The following is a 13,682-nucleotide window of genomic DNA, read 5'->3' as shown; positions in this document are numbered from 1 at the left end:
CCCAATATATTGCTTCCTTCAAAAAGTTCAAGGCTGGTATTATGAGACAGACTATTTCATAATCACATACATATGAAATTTATATCAAATAGAGTTCCATTTCAAAGCAACAAAATAAATGGACTTCAGTGATTCTACGTCCAGATTCCAATTTCTGACAAACACTAAATCAAGTTTCCAAAACAAAATCTTGCTCGGTTCCAGTTGCCAAGATAGAATTCATATTTATTTTATGATTCTATCTCTTATTATAATCTCTCACCTATGAGACATTCACATTTCCATTATTCCTGACATTAAGGACTATATTATGAAACTTTTGTATTTATTAAGTATTATTTTCCAAATTACCACATCACAGACTCAAAAATTTTCATACTTTAAAAATAAAAAGAACATAATCATTCTTCATGCAGCCACCCTTCAAGGATGAATTGAAATTGCTTCTCTGAATAATGACCGTAAAATAGAAAAATTCTGTAATAGTTCACTATCCGGACTCTGAAATGAAGGTGACAAAAACCAAAGAAAGACATTTTGGACATCTCTCTTATTTGGTAGTACCTCCTGATTGATTACACTAGTTTACTACAGAAATAAAACGTGCAATGTATTTTCTGATTAATCCAGCCAATCTACCCTTAATACCAGAAAATCACTTCAAAACATAAACATCAATTTACTCATAATGGTACATATTTCACTCTAGTATATTCTCTTTTGACTGGAACATTATATATATCTTTTCCAAATGTATTTTTCCAGTGGAAAATAAGTATACAAGCACATCGGCTTTGAATGACAGGCTGCACATTATTAATATCTGCCCTTTACGGCTGTTGTCAATTTTATTCAGATAGTTTGGGATTTTTTCTAGACTTCTTGGAATTTTGGCCTATACTTAATATTTTTAATTTCATTAGATAAACTAAATATAGCTTCCCTTTTCATCCCAGTAAGCAGTGCATCCCACTACCTTCTTCCCGTCAAGTTGAGGAGGCCTTGAAATGAGCACCAACTATATTTCCTACGAGTAACTGGGCACAACTATGAATAAGAATAAAGGAAATGTGTTTTCTTCTCCAAGGGTAATATCAGTTATTTCAACTAATACTCAAAAATACACCCAAATTTTAGTTAGAGTTTAACTCCTTGGTAGTTATTTTAGCCTTAGCCTTTTACTCCTTTCTAGCAAACTAACAAGTTATAGCTAATCGCTTATAAAGTCTGTACTTCTGCAGTTAAAAACATATGTAAAAAGTTTTAAGATGACTACAGCAATGTACATTTCCAGTTTATATTTAAAATCTAATGATTTTTAAAAGTAGAGTCTCAAAAATCACTAGAACTGTCCTAATCTTTTTTTCCTTCGACAGAATGACACAATAAATTAAAATTTTTTGCTTAGTGTATTGTTGTTTTACTTGTCCTATCAAGCACACAAGCAATCTACCAATCACTGAATTTTATAAGCTTCTCTAAGCAATTCCTGCATTTCCTCAAATCTGCTCTTCTAATCTTTCTGCAGAATAATTCTGTCTTCAACTTTAAATATGGTATACTAATCTAATTCTACTTCTTGTTCCCTAAAGAACTTCTTTTATGCTAAGAACAAAACACTCATACTTCACATAAAATTGATTATATCAAACCTTTAAACTAATGTTCTATACATCACTTCAAAGAGATCTCCAGATTAAAATAACAACAACAACAATATATGCAAACTCTTAAAATATAAAAGCAGACCAAATTGCTTTGTGGTTAATATGAAGCAGATCTGAGTTCCATTACTGCGCCTAAGGAAATTAAGGAAAAATAGCAGTTTACATATGATAACGCTTCAGCATCAGGCTCTAGTCCATTTATAGTACCATAATGCAAATACATAAAAAATCGTGAAGATAGACCAAGTGAAGAAGTAAATTATCCAATACTTTCTTAATGTGCCTCCCTGTTCTTCACATTAATCTGCTTCTTCTCTAATAGCGAGAGATGCTGCCCATTTAATCACCTCTCTTTCTAATGCAGGAACTCATTACATATAATTAGCCTTTAAAATATCTGTTAAAAATAAAACAATTCTGCCATCTGCAGGCTGGATGAAATAAAGCACAATGAAGAAGTACAGGTAATTTAAAAATCAACACCAGGGCACAAAACAGTATTAACACTGAGCTTTGAATAAAGGAGGCTAAAGCAAATTTTTTTAAAAAATGAGTGCTTGTCCTATATATCATCTTTATTCAAACAGTGATTTTGGTGTACTACCAGTGTAAGAATAAACTGAAAAGGCCAAAGGACAATAGAAGATGCACGAATAACTTGTAAAAATGGCATTTACAGGTCTTGCCATGGTAAAAGATGGCCCACAAACACTATGTATGGCATAACCCATTTCCTACCCGCTTAGCTTGTACACACACACAGACTGAAAGGATATACTCCAAAATGGCAGAAGTGGTTCTCTGGTTGGTGATACTACATAAGCACTTTTTATTTCTTTTGTTTCTTATAATCTACATTTTAGCAGTTTTCTCCCATTACGTTTATTCAATCTTACTCCCTGCCCAATACTAATCTAACCTAAGTAAAGAAAAAAAAAAAAGGTAGTTTTGTTTTTGTTATTTTTAGATACAAACCCACAAGGACAGAGAGAAAGGAAGGAATAACAGCACACAACTTTGGAAGTAGGAAAGTAAATGGATGAGTAATAACTGACTGAAGAGATTCTAGAAAGCTGAATCCTAAGCGAGAAGTGAGGAAAGCCAGGCTAATCACCTGTTCATACAACAGAATCCCCCAAAGGCCCAGGAACTGGCAGTCCTGAGGATCTTTGGAGCTGGGGAATGGGGGTGGGCGTTTGGGTAAATGCTATTTGAGATGCGGATACGTGGATCCCCTCGATCCCCTTCTGCAGTCCAGTGCTAGGTAACAGCTCACCCTCCTTCAACAGAACACTGGGACACTGGAGACTGTTTCTCTGAAGAAGGTAAAAGACCTTTAGAATGGAGGTTCTCTAAACCTTTAGAATGGAGGTTCAACTAACACATCTGGAGGCATGCAGAAACTGCAAAAAATAAATTAACTGAGAAATTATCTGATATGACTGACAATAAAGTCACGCTGAGAAGCTATTAGATGGCGTGGGATGAATCAGCAATAGTGACAGAGGAAACTAGAGTAAAAATTTAAAAGGCAATAATGTCAGGAAAAGAAAAAAGTCAGAAAGGTAACGATCATAATTTGGGACAATATGGAGTTGTGTGTAACATTTATTGGGTGTAAATACTAAATATGGATTTAACCAAGAATTGCAAAAATAATTACATTGGTGGAACAAAAGCCTAGGGGATGGCCCTGTCCAGCACTCATCCAAAGATAATATGTAAAACAGAAATAGGAAGATGAGCAAATGCTGAAACGAAGCTAAGAGATGAAACTTGGTGCTTATAAGAAAGAAAATGGGGAAGCACTGATAATAAGCATTATCAGTGCTTATTAGAAAGAAGTAGGGAGAGATCCACTGTATTGCTATAAACCTCTTAGTACTCTTTGAGTACTAAGTACTAAACTATAGGCATCTATTACTGTGTTAAGGTAAATATTTTATTATTTAATAAAATGGTTCGTTAATTTTATAAAAATCCTAGTAAGCAGCAGCATACCGTGGTGATTCAGAGAACAGGCACTGGAACCAAACTGCCTAGGTTCAATTACAGATCCACTACTTACAAGTCACTCAATCACTCTGTGCCTCAGTCACCTCTTCTGTAAAATACAGACTTTGTAAGGATTAAAGGAGAAGTGGGGCGAAAAGTCAGTCAGTCTCAAAAACATTCGCTACTTATTACTAATAGGTAGCACAGAAATGGTTAACAGGGAGGACTCTGCGGACATCCAGAATTAGCTAGATGTATCACAATATCCTGCCTTACGCCTCCTTCCTCAAGTAATAGAAGATGGAATCACAGTTCCTTTCACATCCCTGGCCTAAAGGTGAAGGTTTCCTTTCTACTCTCTCCTTTACCTAATCTGGCCTTTGTTCTCACAGTTACAGTCTACTAATTCTTGACCTCTATTTTAACTGAAGTGCACATCTGAAAACCAAACTCTCATTAAAATCATCAGTAAATGTTTTATTTTCAGTGGTGCTGCCCATAACATTCTCTACCAAAAGCTAATGAGCCAATTAGGCCCTCAGTAAGTGCCTCTTGAGCTCCTGTTATCCTGGCCCTGGACCAATACAAGACCAGAATCTTGACCTCAAAAGGATTATGGTTTAATTGGGCAGTCGAGATACATATACCTAAGTACTAGAGGATCTAGTACCACTTCACTTCATACGCATTAGAACGGCTATTATCAAAAACCGAGAAAACAAGTGTTGGCAAGATGAGGAAATTGGAATCGTTGTGCATTGCTTGTGGGAAAGTAAAATGGTGTGGCTGCGAGGGAAAAATAAAATGATTCCTCAAAGAATTAAACACACAATTACCATTTCATCCAGGCCTCCTATGTCTAGGTATACACCCGAAAGAAGGGAAAGCAGGAGCTGGAACATATCCGTACACCCATGTTTATAGCAGCATCATTCGCATTAGCCAAAAGGTGGAAGCAACCCCAGCGTCCAACAACAGATGAACGGATAAACAAAATGTGGTAGAGACATACACTAAAACATGACTCAGCCTTAAAAAGGAATGAAATTTGAATACCCGCAAGGAAACAGACGAAACCTAAGCCATTATGCTAAGTGAAATAAGCTAAACACAAAAAGACCAATGTTGTAGGATTCTGCCCTTGGGAGATACTCAGAACAGGCAAACTCACAGTGACAGAAAGTAGAATGGTGGTCACCTGGGGCTGGGGAGAGAGGGGAAAGGGGATGTATCAAGGAACACGGGGTTTCAGTTTGGGATGATGAGAAAGTTCTAGACATGGATGGTGGTGATGGTTTCACAACAATGTAGATGTATATTTAATGCCATGGAACTGAATGCATAAAAATAATTAAAATGGTGAATTTTACATATTTTTACCACAATTTTTTTAACTTAAAAAAATGTATGCCAGGCAAAGAAGAAAAGGTGAGGGAATGAGCAGATATTTCAGATGAGGGGAACATCATTTGCAAAGAAGGTGGGAATTACAGCTTAGTTTGGCTGGAGTGCAAAATATAATGAAAATGAAAAATAAGCATGTGAATTAAAAAAGTATGTTGGGACTATTACCTTATGGTTGTCTACAGTACCTTAGAGTACTATTGTAACTTAACTTTAATACCTCATTAATGGGTTTGATGTTATTTAAACACCAATGGAAAACCCTGAAAAAAAATTCTGAGCAAGAGAAATAACCACAGTTAAAAACAGCTTGGTTACAGTTCCACATAAACGGCTTATGTTCACAAATTTGTATCATTTACAGAAAAAAAAATAAAACTGCATATGCTTGGAGATGGTAGCAACTACAAATGTTGCAGAAAATTTAAAATAATAGAATTTTAAGTACAAAGTGAAGCTACCCATGAATTTGTCACCTATTCTCCTTTATCCATTTAGACCATTTGACGTGAGACACTGAAAAGGCACCCAGAATCTTCCATTAGATCTTCCAAATGTTTGGCCTTCATTCTAGCAGTGGTAGAAAGAAATGAGAGGCATTTCTGAAGATAGGGCCTTGTATACCAGAGTCAGGACTTTAGACCTCATTCTGAGTTTAAAGAGAAGTGCTGGAGGTTTTCAGCAGAGAACTGACATGATCTGATTTATAATTTAAAAGAACTCTGGGGGCGCCTAGGTGGCTCAGCTGTTTAAGCATCCAACTCTTGATCTCAGCTCAGATTTTGAACTTAGGGTCATGAGTTCTCAGGTCATGAGTAGGCCCAGCGTGAAGCCTACTTTGAAAAAAGGTTGGGGGCACCTGGGTGGCTCAGTCAGTTAAGCATCTGCCTTCAGCTCAGGACATGATCCCAGGGTCCCAGGATGGAGCCCCACACTGGGCTCCCGGCTCAGTGGGGAGCCTGCTTCTCCCACTCTCTCTGCAGCTCTGCCTTCTTGTGCTCTTTCTCTCTGTCAAATAAATAAATAAAATCTCTAAAAAAAGAAAGACAGAAAGAAAGAGGGAAAGGAAGCAGCCTGGAAAGAGTATGGAGAACAGTCTATACTGGACCAAGAGTGATGGTAGGGCTATGTCCTGGGACACTCCCCCAATAATTCAGAGTAGAGATAGTGGTAGCCTGGACCAGGCTAGCTGGAGAGGAGTGGCCAGGTTACATACAAAAGCTAGAGCCAACAGGAATTTCTGATAGACTGGATGTGCCATACGAAAGTCAGGAGTCAGGGATGACTCTAATCATGAGTACAAGTGAAATAACAAAAATGAAAATTAGATGCCATGGCTCCAAAAAGAAAATCTTTCTTCATATAAAAAGTGCCCCAAGAGCCCTATAAACTACATAGATTTGGTTTCTATTCAGCTGTTCAAATGCCTATAGAAAAACAGGAACATCAGGTCAGTTATATAGACCCTGTGCTTACCCCCTTGTGCCTGGCCCTGGCCTTGGGCCACAATCCAGGGAAACTGCACTTGGCTTCTTCCAAGTCTAACAACTAGTTCTTTTCCTCCCTCGTAGCATGAGAACCACCATATTTATAAACAATACAGTACCTGGTAGTCTCAGTGTTCACCTGAAGTGTAAAGTGTAATGACTGACAGGGGTCAGTCAGGAGGGCACGGGAGAGATCTCCCATTCGCCCCTCTAGATCTACTTGTCAGCTTTGCCCATACCATTGTGTGTTTCATTAGGCTTCCCTGGGCGCAGGCTTCCGCTTGGGTTCAGCCAAGGGGCAGCATAAGCAGGAGATGAAGGGAGAAAGGAGAGCAAGGTCAGGGTATTTATTTCCCCAGCTCCCGCCCTACCGGGTCACGTGGGCTGGTTGGCTCCTTTAACTTAAGGACTGCACACCTACCACAGATCCTCCCCTCAGGGATCCTCCCCTCAGGCTTCATCCCTTCTAGTCTGGCAACTGCTCTCTCCCCAAGCCTCTCCATGCTAAGGAGTGGGGAGAGCATCTCGCTTTAAATAGCCCCTTAGTATAGCACCATCTCTAAACCCTGAATTCACAGAAATCACTTAGTAAACTCTCCTCAAATCAGCCATTTTTAGATTGCTATCTAGTCCCTGCCGGGACCCTACATAAAGATTTAGGAGGCTGGCACTCAAGTAATGAGAAAAATTTCAAACCACAGGGAAGGTCACCCCATTTGAATAGTATGAATCAAGATTTCCAAATTACTCGCTTTCTATAAAGGTATTCTCTAGCCATTTGTTTATAATGGGAACTCCTATAAAAAACATATATTTCCTGTTCTCCGAGAGGGTAAATATCCTTGCAAAGTAGCACCATTCTCTACAGGAAATGACAGACTTGTTTATGGAAATAGGCTGGAGACTAGGTAGTGTTTATAGATAAATTACAGGGAGATCCATGGGCTTCCAGGAAGCACACAGAAAATTTTGAATGTACACATTTGTCTCAAAAAGTGGTAGAGCTTTATCATTTTTCAAATAGATTTGCACCCCCCTAAAAACCAAGACTAGGAGATTCCCAAGGACGCTCTCCTGAATTATACATAAGTCAACCTTAATTCTCCCCTAAAATTTTTCATGTAATACAAGAATGCCCTTGATTGCAGCAAAGTATTGAGTAGATCACTAGCTAGAGTAAATGTACTGCCTACCAAGTACAAAAATAAAATAAAATTAAATTAAATTAAATCAAATCACCATTGCCCCCATTTTGTTTAAGGGCTTTGCTGATTCTTTCATACACGTAGTATCCAATGGTGTATCTGTAAGGAAGATGGCCAGAACTGTAGTCAGTCAGTCCGTGGCTGCAGAACTACCTCCCCTGAACAGGAAAAACCAAACGCCACACAAGCGGTTTCAGCTTGCAACACTGGTCTTGCAATTAAATTATAAAATTAAAATTCTACTTGAATCTATTTATTTTGCAATCTTGGAACGGGACAAAAGAAATCACCACTCACACGAGTCTCGCAAAAAAAGGAACACGTGTAAGTTTGGGCATTTATGCATTTTACTGTAAAAGGCAAATGAAATGAAGCCAGAGACAAAAAGAAACACTTAAGAGTATAGGTGACCCTTGAACAGAGTACAGGAAACCCTTGAGTTTGAACTCTGTAGGCCTACTTATACACAGGTTTTTAAAAAGTAAGTATACTGGGAAATTTTTTGGAGATTTGCAAAAATTTGAAAAATCACACAGATGAATCATGTAGATAGAAATACCAAAACATTTTTTTAAAAAATATTTATTTATTTGAGAGAGAGAGAGAGAGAGAGAATGAGAGAGAGAGAGCATGAGAGGAGAGAGGTCAGGGGGAGAAGCAGACTCCCTGCCGAGCAGGGAGCCTGATGCAGGACTCAGTCTCTGGTCTCCAGGATCACGACCTGATCCGAAGGCAGTCGCTAAACCAACTGAGCCACCCAGGTGCCCAAATACCAAAACATTTGAAGAAAAAGTTACGTATATAAGAATATAGTATATAATACATATAACACACAAAATATGTGTTCATCCACTGTTTATGTTATTGGTAAGGCTTTTGTCAACAGTGGGCTATTAGTACTTAAGTTGGGGCAGTCAAAAATTATACATGAATTTTCAACTGTATGGGGGGGGGTCAATGCCTCTAATCCCCATGTTGTTCAAGGATCAACTGTACATCAATTATCAATTAGAAACTTAGAAATGGGAGGACATTAACATACACTCTTAACTCTCTTAAAATGGTTCTGCCACCCTTTATATACAGTCTAGACTTGTAACTGTTAGACTGTATGATTATCAGGACTATTGCTGAAATACTATTTCACAGTGTAGCTATTACTAAAATATGTCTCACTTTATTAAAAAAAAAAAAAGGATAGGTGTTCACACAGAATACACACCTGGTAAACACAGCTTCAGCGTGCAGGCACTGCTCTGCTGATGGCTAAGGCCAAGCCACCACAGACACTGAGGTAGGCTGTGGTTACGGAAACAGGCTTTGGTGTCAGGCAGAGCTGGGCTGAAATCATTCTATCCCCAGAGCACAGCATTAACTGCTGTGAGGACTAAATGAGTTAAGTCATGTCAAGTGCTGAGAAGGGTACATGGTACATAGTAAGCTATCGGTGCTACTTGTTATACTCAAACCCACTCCCCCAACTTCTTTCCTGCTGGAAGAGACCAAATTTTATTCACTTGTATGCCTTTCTTGTGAACATATGCTCTGAGTAAAGGACCCCACTGCTCGGTGTCTCAGTCCCTTCAGACTGCTATAACAAAATACCTGGGACTGGTGGCTTACTAGCAACATTTATTTTTTCACAGCCCTGGAGGCTGGGAAGTGCAAGATCATGATGCTGACAGATGTGTGACGGCTGACGAGGGTCCACTTCCCAATCCATAGACAGTGCTAAGCACGGGGCATAGGTCATGACTCATAAAAATGCTGCCAACAAACACCACTTAAGGAAACCAAAACTCCCAAGTGTGACTTCCATGGACTTTAAGATCCTGGTTGATGTATGAGTGTGGAAATTATTCAGGAAGTGTACTTAATTCATATAGTTTATATATTACCAAATAGTTGCTTTGCTTTATGAAACTACAATTTCTACCAAGCTCAGTGAAAAATGAGGCAATACCATGTAATTCATGCTTTGTAAAACAAATAGTTCAAGGACTGCCACGTGCATTCACCACGGCAAAACAAAAAAAAATCTGTATGTGAAAAGTCAGGAGACAAATTTGGGCTCAGTATTAGGGAAAAAAAATACACCCCAAGATTTCCAAATAACTTAAAGCTACCCAATTAACAGTTAGCTACTGGAGTAGCAGAATAATACCCTTGCCTCTCTCCCACCTTCCTTCCCTCCTCGATGTCCCACATCCCAACATCCAGAACCTGTGAATATGTTAAGGAGAAATTAAGGTTGAAGGAGGAAAGAAGGTTGCTGAAGAGTTGGCCTTGAGATAGGGAAAGAATCCTGGTGGGACCAATGTAATCACCAGGATCCTTATACAGGAGAGGAGGAGGAACTAGGAAACAAAGATGGCTTTCTTGGGATATAGTGTTCTCTCTCTTATGGATGACATTCAGGCTGAGTTAGACATGTTGTTCAAGGTACACAGTGGAGTGGGTAAAATGTCATGATGCTTCAGATGAGGATTGTCTAAGTGAGTTTCCAGAGGCAGGAGTCCTTAAACAGGGTCTAAAGAAAACCCCTAAGAGAAGATATTTGCAAATGACATATCAGATAAAGGACTAGTATCCAAAATCTATAAAGAACCTACCAAACTCAGCAACCAAAGAACAAATAATCCAATCAAGAAATGGACAGAAAACATGAGCAGATATTTCTCCAAAGGAGACATTCAAGTGGCCAACAGACGCATGAAAAACTGCTCCACAACACTTGGCATCAGGGAAACAACAAATAACATAAAAACCATAGTGAGATACCACCTCACCCCAGTCAGAATGTATAAAATTAACAAGTCGGGAAATGACAGATGTTGGTAAGGATGCGAAGAAAGGGGAACCCTCCTATCCTGTTGGTGGGAATGCAAGCTGGTGTAGCCACTCTGGAAAACAGAATGGAGGTTCCTCAAAAAGCTGAAAATAGAGCTACCTTACAAGCCAGCAATTGCCCTATTGGGTATTTACCCCAAAGATACAAATGTAGTGATCTGAAGAGGCACCTGCATTCCAATGATTATAGCAGCAATGTCCACAAGAGCCAAACTATGGAAAGAGCCCAGATGTCCATCAACAGATGAATGATAAAGAAGATACGGTGTATACATACACACACACACACACACACACACACACAGGAATATTATGCAGCCATCAAAAAACCCCCTGAAATCTTGCCATTTGCAATGGCAATGACATGGATGGAACTAGAGGGTATTATGCTAAGCAAAATAAGTCAATCAGAGAAAAACAATTATCATCTGATTTCACTGATATGTGGCATTTAAAAAACAAAACAGAGGATCACAGGGGAAGAGAGGAAAGAATAAAACAAAACGAGACGAGAGGGGGACACAAATCATAAGAGACCCTTAATGGTAGAAAACAAACCGAGGGCTGCTGGAGGGGAGGGGAATGGACAAATGGGGTAACTGGGCAATGGACATTAAGGAGGGCATGTGATATAATGAGCACTGGGTATTATATTAAGACTGATGAATCACAGGTCTGTACCTCTGAAACCAGTAATACATTGTATGCTAATTAATTGAATTTAAATTTAAAAATGTTTAAAAAATAAATATAGGAGAACTGTAAGAGGCAGAAAAGAAAAAAGAAGACCCCTGAAACTGCATGCACTTTTTTGTCCCTTTTTCTGTAGAGTAGGTCTAAAGCTTTCAAAGATTCTCTAAAGAATCTGTTTTACAAACAAGGTTAAGAACATTCTTCCTAATGCAAGCTGGTGCAGCCACTCTGGAAAACAATATGGAGGTTCCTCAAAAAGTTAAAAATAGAACTACCCTATTACCCAGCAATTGCACTACTGTGTACTTACCCAAAGGATAAAAAAAATACAGATTCTAAGGGGTACATGCATACTGTTGTTTATAGTGGCAATATCCACAATAGCCAAAATATGGAAAGAGCCCAAATGTCCAATGACTGATGGATAAAGAAGATGTGGTTTATATACACTATGGAATATTACTCAGCCATCAAAAAGAAAGAAATCTTGTCATTTCCAACAATGTGGATGGAGCTAGAGTATATTATGATAAATGAAATAAATCAGTAAGAGAAAGATAAGTTCCATATTATTTCACTCATATGTGGAATTTAAGAATTAAAACAGATGAATACACAGGAAGGAAAAAAAAAAAGAGAGAAAGGGAAACTAACCATAATTGACTCTAACCTATAGAAAACAAACTCAGGGTTGATGGAAGGAGATGGGTGGGGGATAGGCTCAGTGGGTGACAGGTATTAAGGGCAATTGTGACGATGATCACTGAGTGTTATATGTAAGTGATGAATCACTAAATTCCACTCCTGAAACCAATATTACACTGTATGTTAATTAGCTAAAATTTAAATAAGAATTAAAAAAAAAAAACCAACACTCTTCCTAAATTATTTCCAACACTGAGCTTTTACTGTTTCATGATTTTTGAAGGTAGTGAGTGTCAAAGTGCAGCCCATCAAACACTAACATAAAACACAATTCACCAAAGGTAGTTTGTAAAATGAAGATGGCTGAGCTCCACCCCAGATGGAATATCTGGGGGCTATAGGAAAGTTTAATATTTAACAAAATGAGGAAAGGGAAAACAGGGAATTCTATACACAGTTAAAGTACTACTACTCCAAGAGGTATTTTATTAAATATTAAGCCGAAGAAACTGAAATAAATTGTTCTCGTTACCAAATCTTAAAATCTCAGTGCACTCATCTTGTGACTCTTCGTAACTTACTTTTTTTCTGAGTCTCAGGTAGCTCAGAATATTTAAGCACTGCCTACTGCACCTAGTTTCATACCGTGGAGTGCCAGGATGACTGGCAGGTAATACATCACACACACAAAATGTTAGCCATATCCCCCCCACCCCCGTAAAGAAAAAACAATGCCTGGCATACTATATTGCATCCTGTTAAATACTAAAAGAATTGCGTGAACAGTGTTAATGTCATTACTTAACGCCAGTTTTTTTTCTAATAACTTCTTGGTATGATTCCCCTCCTAAATTGCCACTCTTTTAAGCGCATATTTTGCTTAAAATATTCTTGTGCACCAAGTCTGTGATGCCGTAGGTATGTCTTCTGCGAGTCGTCGCGCGGGGCAACCCGAGGGGCCTGGAAGAAAAGACCTCCCCATAGAGATGGGCCCAGAGAATGAATACGAACTGCTACCAGAGGCTTTTGAATTTCAGCAACCTTGGGCAGCTTGACAGCTCTAGGGGAACCTGAGATATAACTGAGAAGTGGCCTGAAGAAAAGCGTTTAGGACCTGTCGCTGCGCGTCACAAATAACCCAAATTCCAAGGCAAGGTCACAGAGAAGCCATACCAACCAGGGGCCCAGGAAAGGAGTCAGGTTCTTCCAGCTCCCAAGAAAACCCTCCGCGGCATACACTAGGCCAAGTCGGCGGACCCCTCCCCAAGAAAAGGTCTCAAGAACAGAGAGCCCCGGGCACCTTCAGACCCAGATGGGCCCTGAATCAAAAAGCCCCTGGCCCAGGCCCATTACTCAGCTACACACAGAAGCTGAGCGACCCCGACCACTCACCCCGCAGCCGCTGCGTACTGTGAAGCCATCTCCAACTAGCTCCGCGCCCGACAGACCACCCGGAAGCGCCGTTCACCAGCTCTAGTCTTCGGCACCCGCCGAAGGCCAAGAGATAGCGCAGCACCCGATGGTCACAGCCTAGCCTCCAGGAGGCCGCCATCTTCCCGGCCTTGTCACGGGCTGCCCGCAGCACAGCCTGATGGCCCCGTCAGCAAGACGGGCCCCGCCTCCTGTCATGTTGGCCACGCCCCCGAACTCCCTGGGCATCTCAGAGGCAAGAAGCCCTCCTTAGTCCCGCCTCCAACCTCGTTCGCCCCACCTCCCGGCCAGGAGGCCGCACCTCC

At 39.7% G+C, this 13,682-nt stretch overlaps 1 protein-coding gene across 2 annotated transcripts in view; it reads right to left on the bottom strand.

Annotated features, from left to right (window-relative positions):
* PDHX (pyruvate dehydrogenase complex component X) overlaps positions 1-13,682 on the bottom strand; it is a 67,375-nt gene that overhangs the window by 53,574 nt on the left and 119 nt on the right. Inside the window, exon 1 of one of the 2 annotated variants that reach the window (XM_032841045.1) lies at positions 13,339-13,547. The exons of the other annotated variant lie outside the window; for it this stretch is intronic. Within the exon in view, the coding sequence (XP_032696936.1) occupies positions 13,339-13,498 (160 nt within the window). The 5' untranslated portion in view covers positions 13,499-13,547. Of the gene's footprint in view, positions 1-13,338; positions 13,548-13,682 lie in introns of those variants that run through there. 2 annotated transcript variants of the gene reach the window in all.

The sequence above is a fragment of the Lontra canadensis genome, unplaced genomic scaffold, assembly GCF_010015895.1.
Source record: "Lontra canadensis isolate GAN:19392208 unplaced genomic scaffold, GSC_riverotter_1.0 scaffold118, whole genome shotgun sequence".
NCBI lineage: Eukaryota > Metazoa > Chordata > Mammalia > Carnivora > Mustelidae > Lontra > Lontra canadensis.
Note: the sequence above shows the minus strand (reverse complement) of the source record. Positions and strands in the feature narration are given on the sequence as shown.